Source organism: Tuber melanosporum, assembly GCF_000151645.1.
Source record: "Tuber melanosporum whole genome shotgun sequence assembly, scaffold_116, strain Mel28".
NCBI classification, from domain to species: domain Eukaryota; kingdom Fungi; phylum Ascomycota; class Pezizomycetes; order Pezizales; family Tuberaceae; genus Tuber; species Tuber melanosporum.
The window spans coordinates 243,786-253,794 of NW_003298773.1; the positions used below are offsets into that span (position 1 = coordinate 243,786).

At 46.5% G+C, this 10,009-nt stretch overlaps 2 protein-coding genes; one reads left to right on the forward strand and one right to left on the reverse strand.

Moving 5' to 3' along the window:
• Positions 1 to 623: 623 nt before the first annotated feature.
• Positions 624 to 2,733, reverse strand: GSTUM_00001709001 (uncharacterized protein). XM_002835744.2 has 7 exons: positions 2,571 to 2,733; positions 2,195 to 2,471; positions 1,672 to 2,136; positions 1,463 to 1,622; positions 1,266 to 1,416; positions 751 to 1,215; positions 624 to 700 (listed from the first exon to the last, which is right to left on the reverse strand). Exons 2-7 carry the CDS (start codon positions 2,442 to 2,444, stop codon positions 659 to 661), a joined length of 1,533 nt encoding a protein of 510 aa, XP_002835790.1. The 5' UTR covers positions 2,445 to 2,471; positions 2,571 to 2,733; the 3' UTR covers positions 624 to 658.
• Positions 2,734 to 2,911: 178 nt separating this feature from the next.
• Positions 2,912 to 4,794, forward strand: GSTUM_00001710001 (uncharacterized protein; the record flags this gene model as incomplete). XM_002835745.2 has 4 exons in its annotated part: positions 2,912 to 3,288; positions 3,353 to 4,261; positions 4,313 to 4,413; positions 4,471 to 4,794. Exons 1-4 carry the CDS (start codon positions 3,000 to 3,002, stop codon positions 4,792 to 4,794), a joined length of 1,623 nt encoding a protein of 540 aa, XP_002835791.1. The 5' UTR covers positions 2,912 to 2,999.
• Positions 4,795 to 10,009: the final 5,215 nt, after the last annotated feature.

Genomic DNA, 10,009 nt, shown 5'->3' on the forward strand with positions numbered 1-10,009 from the left:
CGTTCTTGGTTTTTTTTTGATGGGAGGGGCGGTTTGGGAGCTGATTTCGAGCGCTTGGCACCCATACCTTCTATGATACTCGCAATTTTTCTGACGTTTGTCAACGCAACTGCTGTCATACCCTGGCCAAAAGTGATCACCCGGAGCCTCAGGATTTTGGTGGAATGCGGTAGCAGTTCCGCTCACAAATGTCAGAAGCTTACGAGTACTGTACCACGACTATTTATTCTACTCGTACAGGTGCATGAAATGGGAGAGGGCGCAGCGCCCTGGAATTCTGATGGCTTTTCAGACAGTTGTAACCTTCCGGTCTCTGACTTTCTATCTACAGTAGTATCATAATTATTTACCTTCGCAAAGCCTGCTGTTATCGAGGGCGATACCCGATCGGGGCCGAGCGGTGTCGATGAGGGTAGGGGCTCTTATAGAAATTCTTATTCACATCACATACCGGCACTGTAGGTGCAAGCCGCTACCTTACTATTTCTCTGCGCTATTGCGGGACTTTTTAGACAATTTTTTTCGCACAAATCCCTCTTCTGGGTTTGTGCACTTCGCGTCGCTCGGCTATCAATTGCGAGTGATAATCAGTGATGTGTAATTTGAAACCAGGACAGCCCCCACTCTTGAGATGTCATCAATTTTATCTAGATTATCTCTAACTGCACTCAAGTCCCGCTTCCCAAAAGTTCCTCTCCATCTAGGCCCCGCCTTGTTAGTCTCTCCTCGATGATGTGGGGAAGAGCTTACCTTGGTAGCCTTTGCGAAGATCGCTACCAGCTCACCAATTTTCTTTACTCCGATATCCTGCGCGGAGGCCTCCAACAACTCACGACTCTTGATCACCGCCTCGCCATAACCTTTTCCGGAATAGTTCTCTACCCACTCCCAGTATATATTGTCATCTTTCTTGCCTTCTTTTGCTAACCTGAGGGCAACCTCTTGGTAGCCAAGCAAACAGGGCGCCATCGCAACTTGAAGTGCGAACAAGTCCTGACTCATTCCGATATCCAACACAAAGCGGGTGTATGCTGTACATGCTAGTGATTCCTCCGTCTCCTCGACCTGGGTTTGGGTTAAGCCAAAGCGGGAGCAGTAGTCGAGGTGAAGGACGGTCTCGGCTACCACGTATTGTATAATGGATGCGGTCTTCGAAATTGCCGCAGTTGATGTCGATTTGTAGCCTGCAAGAGAGTTTGCCCGAGCAAATTGGATCTGCCTAAGGTCAATAGGACTGAAATCTCTTGTGTGGGTGGAGAGGCAACCAGAAAGAGGTAGTCTTGGACAATGTAATTCTGAAATGACTTTCTTCGAAGAGTGCCAGCCCCTAATTGGGTTGTAAACGGATGGTGAGTATATGCATGCCATATTGGTTTCACTGAGGGATGGTTCAAAAGGTAGTCAACGAAGCGCCCACTATGGCCAATTAGTATTGGATTGGGATGTGGGAAGAGAGACGAACGGAGAGAAAGGCATGATGTAGTTGCTGTGCAAATGGTTGATAGGCCCATGCCCTCTTCCGAGCATCAACGCCGAGGATATCCCGGCAGAGACGTAGTTGCAACCTGCCCGGACTGCTTCGGGAACCTCCATTCCACGAGCGAGGTTTGATGCAATTGCCGCTACAGTTTCGCTTAATAATTATGCGGGTAATGGGGAGAGGGGATTTACAAGCTAAAGAACACCCGGTACCATGGGTGTTCCTAGTGTTCACGTACGGACTCTCAACCAATGCAAGATCATTCCCATCCCAAAAGACATCAATCATGGTCTCTTTTTCTTCTTCCTTTCCCGCGGGCACATAACCTCCTTCCGACCTACGAAACGGCAAATGCCCACCCTTAAGTAAGATGTTTTTGGGTCCCATCCCTCCGAGAACCTTTGCAGCAGAAATGAGTCTATCAAGGGAGTCTAACGGTTGATGTCCTGGTAGAAATTGTATAGCTTCCGGAATGTTGGGAGTAAGAATTAAAGCCAATGGGAAAAGTTTTTCCCGTACCGCATTCACAGCGCCCTCGGGCAGAAGCTTAGATCCAGTGGTAGATACCATTACCGGATCGATGACAGTTTTAGTGATGCCATATTTTTGTAGGGTCTCCGCGACCACGAAAACGTTCTCCTCACTGCCTAGCATACCTGCTCCGAGGATACGAATGTTAGGCCCGGTCGATTCTAAGGAAATAGGGATGGTAACCAGTTTTAACCACATCTGCCCCGATATCAGAAAGCACGGCCTCTAAGCAACCGCGAAGGAAAGACCCTGGGATATAGTGAATACTGTCAACCCCCAGGGTATTTTGTGCAGTGAGAGCAGTGATGGCTGTCATGCCATAGCAACCGTTTGCTGTGATTACCTTGAGGTCTGCCTCGATTCCGGCCCCACCGGAGGAATCGGAGCCGGCAACCGTGAGAACTCTGGGGATGGTTCTCTTGGTGTCGGCCATGTTGAAAGAGCCGAAGTAGTACCAAACCTGTAACATTTGAGTCAATAAAACTCGAATGTGTTGAGGGAGGGAACGGGAGGGGTTCTCATAGGGTTCGTGAAATAGTGGGGTCGAGGGGGCGCATACTGGAAAAATTCGATGGACGATGAGAGCAATTAATGGAGGTCAGTTGGGCAGAGCGGTGTATATAGATGATCGCGCTCTACCTTACTTGCCAGGGTCCTGGGAAAGACAGGGAAGGAATGAGTGTTGAGACATTTCAAATAAGTCCTCCTTTTTATCTGTTAAGTAGGAGATTCTGACTCAATGAATTTCGTTCAAAGGGTCCCGTGGTCAGTACTCGTCGTACTCCTAGAGAAGTAAGGGAAGGGGTTTGAGTATATAAGTTAGACTAATATGATATCGCTATTTTGTCCGGTTTTCCATCCTTTGCTTGTGTGACGGACAACCCTTCCCCACGTTGTGACATCACTACCCCTCCTCGCGAGTGTAACCGAAGTTCATCTCGAACTCATCTTAAAAGCCTCTCCTTTTTTGGCTTTACAGAATTTCAAGATGCCGCCGCCCCGACCAAACCTCGAATTATATCTGGTGACAGATTCCGTGAACCTGCCTTTCAATTCGACTGTTTATTCTCAGGTAGAAGCATGTCTATCAGCCAAGCACCCACCGACTATTGTTCAATTACGCGAGAAACACCTCTCCACCGCTAAATTTATTGAGCTTGCTCGCGATATTTATGCTCTCACCTCTAAGAATGGGGTGCCCCTGCTTATCAACGATCGTGTAGATGTTGCATTGGCTGTTGGATGTGAAGGAGTTCACTTGGGGTGGGATGATATAGGTATCAATTCTCCTATCTCTATTCCTAAGCTCCACTTGGCTTGCAGCACACCAACAGCGAGCAGATGTTCCTACAGCTCGAAAGTTATTAGGTCCGGAAAAGATCATCGGCCTCTCGGTATCCAACCATGAGCAGCTTGAGAAAGCTCTGGGGCTGGATCCGACATATCTTGGGATTGGGCCGGTTTTCTCAACCCCTACCAAACCTGACCACAACCCCCCGCTGGGTACATCGGGTGTCCGCTCATTACTTTCTGCCATACCCATTACGATGCAGGCTGTAGCAATTGGCGGGATAAACCACGGTAACGTCCAGCGCGTGTTATTCCAATCCAAAGATATTTCTGGAAGACGGCTCGATGGGGTGGCTGTTGTTTCTGCTATTATGGCTTCACCGCTGCCCGTGGGAGCTTGCAATTTACTCCATGAAACCGTAAACTGGCCTCCCCTATTTGTGCCCACGGATTATTCTCTCCGAACAGAAGATTTCCCGATATATAGGGACAACATCCACAAACACAAGCCATTGGTTCATCACATCACAAACAATGTCGTGAAATCTATCTCAGCGAATATATCTCTGGCTATTGGTGCCTCTCCGATCATGTCGGAGAATCCCGCCGAGTTTGCCGATCTCGCCGCCTTGCCAAATGTGGGTTGTGTGCTTAATATGGGCACCTTTGCCAGTTCTAAGGAGTCCCAAGACCTCTTTCTAGGGGCCCTGAGGGAACACAATGTTCGTGGGAATCCCGTAATATTTGATCCGGTGGGTGCAGGCGCTACCAATGCCCGCCGGGAGTTTGCCCAAATGATTGTGGGGGCGGGCTACTGTACTGTCATTAAGGGAAATGAGGGCGAAATCAGATCTTTGGCTGGGCTAGAAACAGCAAAAATGAGAGGTGTCGATGGAGCTGGAGAGGGAGGAAGTGAAGAAGAGCTTGCCAAAGTTGTTCACGATTTGGCTAGTTTGGAAAGTATGGTATTGGTGTTTAATAGTATTGAGGCATTCTGACATGAGGTCTTAGATAATATCGTCCTCATGACCGGGCCGAAGGACTATATATCCAATGGCGCTCGCACTTTCTGTCTTACCAATGGATCTGCATACCAGTCTCGTGTTACCGGAGTATGTTTTTATCTGCCCCTACTTGGTTTGATCTGTATGTCTAATTTTCAATGCTAGGTTGGGTGCGCTCTGGGATCGGTTATTGCAGCTTTTTGTGCCGCAGCTCCAGTTGATGAAAGCTTGATTGGGCCAGTTATTAGTGCTATCGGAATGTATAACATTGCTGCAGAGAGAGCGGAAAAGCTCATGGAGAGTGGAGATCAGCCAGGAAAGTGGGCAGCAGCATTTGTGGACTGCCTAGCGGTGATGGCGATGTCCGACGAAAACCTGACCGAATTGATTTCTGTGCATGAAGTAAAGGAGTTGGCCAACTTAGAGAAATGGGGGAGACCCACAGGAAGGGAGGGTTTGAAACAGGGTGAAGATTTGACTGAAGCCTAGGGACATGGACGATAAGTTGTGTTTGTGGAGCGGTGAAAATAACTGACATGAGTTTAGAATATCATGGCTCGGCGCGGCTGGAGGGACAAGAGGTTGATTTCTTCAAGCACTTTAAAATATGAAACTTATGCTTTTGCTATCATACCTCCTCAAGTAGTTTTTGGTGACCGTGAGCATCAGTTAGACCTAGGTTTTCGGTATCACCTATACAATCTGCTCTTGCTTGAGGGGAAAGGTATCATTCATTAATGCTAAAACTATCAGATATACTTAGGTATGTTGACTTGTGCTATTAGTATGAAGAGGTCTATGGGGTGTCGATCTAGGAACCCGAGGATATTTATAAAAAAACAAAGGACAAAAAAAACTTCACTATATTTAATCGCACGGCAGACTATAGTTAATGAGGGGCTCCAGTGCAGGCTCCGCCACCCCTGCAGCATATATTTGCTTTCATAGAAAGTTCTAACCAGGAAGTGAATATGGGAGCAGGATTCTGACTTCTCGTGTCTCTGTTTTCTTGTTCCGAGGCTTCTTTAAAGACATAATAATAATATTATGACATTGTAAAATACAACAGTAGTCTATACTATTATAGTGTTTGTTTACGCGCTCGTAGGGCCAGGGGAGCCACCAAACCTGCTCCTTAACAGCTTATCATACTACACCTTGCTCCTCACATTGCAACACAAAAAGTTTTTCCATTTCAGTTCGAAATGGAAGATATGGCCTTAACCAAACCTTCCATCCTCTTGCCGCTAACAAGTCAAAAATCTGTTGCACCTCAACCCTTTTTTGATCCTTTTCCAATGAAAAATCCTCGGAGCTCCATCCAGGGCTTTGCCTGTTCGGTGGCTTCACGCCATTCTCAAATATTGTCTTCCGCAGTTTCTAAGGCTCTCTCCCACCTTGGGCGTAAACAAAGTACTCCGCACTTCTCACAATCAGTACAAATACCCTCTCCACCCACCCATCCTTCCTGTCTACCATTCTCTGAGTCTGGAACATCAGCAACAGAGACCTCACGGCAAGATTTTAAAGCACCCTCTGGGGCCCCTTACCTTCCCGAATTACATTTCTGTTCAGGCTCGTTAATGGAGCTCTATGGGGAGACCATGTATCCCGGGGACAGGACTCACCAGAAATGCGACACGTACAAGAGCTCACCAAGCACCATACCTATGTCTATCACGGACAAAGAGGTGATCCAGGAACCCCAAACTGGGGATGATTTAAATATCCGGTACTGCCTACAGGGAGACATACCGGAGGCCAAAGTCCATAGTGTTAATGGCCAACTGGAAGCTAATGCAAGGATGCATTTCCACCATGGCCATCCTCCTGGGGTCGCTCTCATCGATTTTCCAGAGAGAGTGTGGAAGAATCTTTCTACTGTTGTAAGTCACAATTAACCTCTCAATTTTTTTGGATTTCAGGAGCGCTGATACAAAATAGATGGAACCGTGGGATTTGTCGCGCCTATCCCGTTGCTCAAAATCACTCCAGAAGGCGATTGATCCGCATCTGTATGCAGAAATCAATCTTTGCACTAACCAACCCCACGGGTTCTCCTATGCCTACCTTTCTGAACTATTGGATTCTCTGACTGAACCGGGAAATCGCATTAAACTTAGCCGATATGTGAAACACTTTAGAATTGGCACTGGCTGGGAGGAAAACTCTATTAAGCTCTGTGACGGAGCAGTGCCCCTTACAACCGACGATATTCGTGATTCGAGTGGAGAGCGGATGCTCAATTCGGAAACGGTTATTGAGTTGATAAAGGCGGAAAGCATCGAAGAGGATGGTGGGATCAAAGAGGTGAATCGTTTGCTGGCTACTTTTTTGAACTATGCTTTGGGTTTGGAAACATTTATTCTTGACACAGCCATTCCATTGCGAAGAGGGCTTATAGCTACCATTGCGGCGGTGAGTACCATAAGGAGAGTAGAAATAAACATTGCCCAACCCATTAGGATACAGAGGAATGTTGATGACTGGAGGGTTGTGGAGAAATCTCTCCTTAGGAAATACAGGCCAAAGATTTCTCTGTTTTCTGAACTCTCTCTATTCCACCTAAGGCTCACCAACCTTCCGACGAGAGGTGGACCGTGGTACATGGGGCTGTGGAAACTGATCGGGGAACTTACCACCCTTCGTGTCCTTCAAGTTGAACTACCAGTCATTAGCAGGACCAGATATCCAAATGATTTTGATGAGGAAGGTTGGCTGGTCTCGCCAACAGGGACATTCGCTCCAAAGATGCCACCTATTTGGAAAGGCCGTACCTCGTGCGTCCATACATTGACTTTGTCGGGGTTTATAGTCGATGCTGCTATAATAAAAAATGTCAAGAGTCTATCTCTTATTGGCTGCATGCGCATGGGGTCTAAGATTGGTCCTAAATGGACTGGTCTTGAGTACTTCCGTGCCACTGGCTGGGCATTCATTGACCTAGCAATGGAGTCTACTGATAAAACTACAAAAGAGCTCCACTTTACAACAATCAGAAGCGAAGGTTCGCCTTCGCCCGCAGTGGACCGCACAAAAAACCTTTTCCTCGAACATTACCCTACCCTCCATAACCTCAAGAAGTTAACCCTAAAGCCACAATGGCATCTTTCTCCACACCAGATAGCCTATCTGCTCCATCACGGTAATCGTCTCATGCATCTCGGGCTCTGGGTCCCAGAGGGGGCCTGGAAACACTTTCTCCTCTACGTTCCTTCTTTGCATCGTATTCAAAAACTCCATATTTTCAATGGGGGCGTGGGCAGGATTGAAGAGATGGCGTGTAGGTTGATTGCCCCCAATAGGGTCTACCAGGGGACTATTATTGCAATTGGGAAATGTGCATGGAGAATTACCCTTGTAAGGGATTCATTTGACGACTGGCAATGGGGGTTTGAAAGGGTTAGGGGTGAGCTTAATGAAGTACTTGGGAGGGGACTTGGTGGGGGTTATTGAAATTCACCAAGAGTCTAGGATTGATATCATAGATTGTCACTCGTTAAAGTTTGTGGGGAGGTACAGATGTACTTCCTTGTGTTATATAGAACACTCGTATTGGAGTTCTGCTATGGAGGGATTCTGCTGGGAATCTGGTTGGTATGTTTGAATTTGATAGGTTTGTTGCAATTTCTTTTCCCTGGAAATTGGTACTTAACATTTACTTTATTTGTTCACCTGCCCTATTCTCAGCTCGTGTTAGTTACACAATTTAATTATCTCATAGGTTCCCTGTGCATAGAGTAGAAAATCAATGAAATAATTGCAGTTGTTTTCTCGCTACTCTGCTTGTATCGTGGGTTGCTCGATAGGGTGGTTGACCTATGTTGGAGGGGCGGCTAGTGAAGGTACGGTCAATGTTGGTAGTAATTCAAACTGACTGCAACAGCTCTACAGTGCCTAGTACAAGGACAAGAATCTCCTACGCGGGCTGTGACATCTGCAATGGATCAAATTGTTTTTTTGTGGAGCCGGGATGTGGTATAATTAGGGTCTGCTACTCTACTGTTCTATGGTTCAGATCCGGTCATCTCCCTGGCATACATTTGGTAGCCTCCCCCCCTATGTGAATAGAAGCCAACCCATCAAGGTGTTTCTGGGGCGCTGGAAGTTCCAGCAGAACCGGGTGCCCACGAAGAGAGAAAGGCAGCAGCGAGAGTATCGCTAGAGCTACCAATGGGCTAGTGGCGATCGAGCCTTGCATGAGAACTTCAGCTTCAAGCACCATCGGGCTAGGGCATTGTTGTTTTTATATGATATGATATGATACCGTATTCTTTGTTTAGCGCAATGATTTCACCCTCGATCTAATTTTGATAATTCTTCGGCGGGGCCATGCCTCTGGGCTTTCCCGGCCCGGTGCCTTGCAATATATTTAGCTATTCTAAAAGTATCCGGAAAACTTAGCATGCCTTCGGCCCTGAAAGCACCAGGATTTCCGATCACTATTGGAATGGCCAGGTAGTAATAGCCTGTTCGCATTGCTCGTGGTCGGGGAAAACGTGACGGGAAAGCAAGTGTGACGCTCAGTTTCTTTTTTCTTCTTGTAGGATAGACTTGGAAAGCACGGGTTACCAACCACTTATTATGATCTGTACATACTAGTAGGTTATATTGTTTCTAACCAGGGCTAGAAACATTATCATTTCTCTAATAGAACCATATAATATATCATTTGTGAACAATTACAACCCGATTTATTTCCTAAATCTTCCCAATAACTTCTTTTATGATTGTACTTCCATCTACTTTTTTCTGTATTATCCCTTCCCATTTAGTTGTCTTCATATATTTTCAACTTCAGAATTTTATTTGTAATATTTTGTAACTGGGAATTAATTACATTAACTGTACGGAATGATATGAAGTTGATAATCTGTATTATATAAGCGTGCCTTTTTGGGGAGTCACACTTGCTTTCCCCGACCATGAGCAATGCGGAATAGGAGGGGAACCGGCTATTATCGCCAATAAATAGAAGAATCTTTGGATCTGTTATTTTTTTGAGTCTCTGAGTCCTGAGCTCGATTTCGAGGGCTGAGAACATGGCGGGGCTCTTCTCCCATTAACCTGAAAGGTATATTGCAGAATGGCATGGTATCATACAGAGGCGGGCTGGGGTAAGTAAACATTTGGGAGGGTTGGGGGTTCGGGAAACCGAATTTTATGGCATGATAATTATGGTTCCAAGGCTTGGAGTGCAGATGAACTAGTTCTCTTAAGGCTTGATCCTGCGGCGAGAAGTTGGTCCTTACCTCAGCGCTAGCCGGCAGACCATAGCTCAGGTAACCCCTTCTCAGATTCCCCTCCTTTGTTTTCTCAAGTCGAATCGCACACTTCTTTCCGTTGCTGGGACCTGCCGCACCACTAGACCTGATATATGAGTATAGCGCCGGCACCACAGAATGTGCCTCAAATGACAACCAAAATGGCCTAGCTTTTCGACAAACATCAACATCGCATGCCATATCTTTTTGCTTTCCTTTTGTATAGTGATCTTAAGTCATGCAAAGAACTCACCCACGGAGTGGGTTTTATTCTAGAGGGCTGTTTCTTGCTATGATAGCTCGTAAAACCGAGGAAAAATTGGGGTGGAGTCGGGGGGTTGGCGCGTGGATGGTTCGTGCAATCCGAACGTGCCACAATTAACAACTCGTCAATTGATTATATCTCACTATCGAGATCTGTAATTGCTTCAAAAAAACTA

Coding starts and splice junctions, on each gene's coding strand:
- GSTUM_00001709001 (XM_002835744.2), bottom strand. CDS start 2,444: ATGGCCGACACCAAGAGAACCATCCCCAGAGTTCTCACGGTTGCCGGC. Junction 2,137..2,194: donor GGCAGATGTGGTTAAAACTG/GTTACCATCCCT, acceptor TCCTCGGAGCAG/GTATGCTAGGCAGTGAGGAG. Junction 701..750: donor TCTTCGCAAAGGCTACCAAG/GTAAGCTCTTCC, acceptor GGCGGGGCCTAG/ATGGAGAGGAACTTTTGGGA.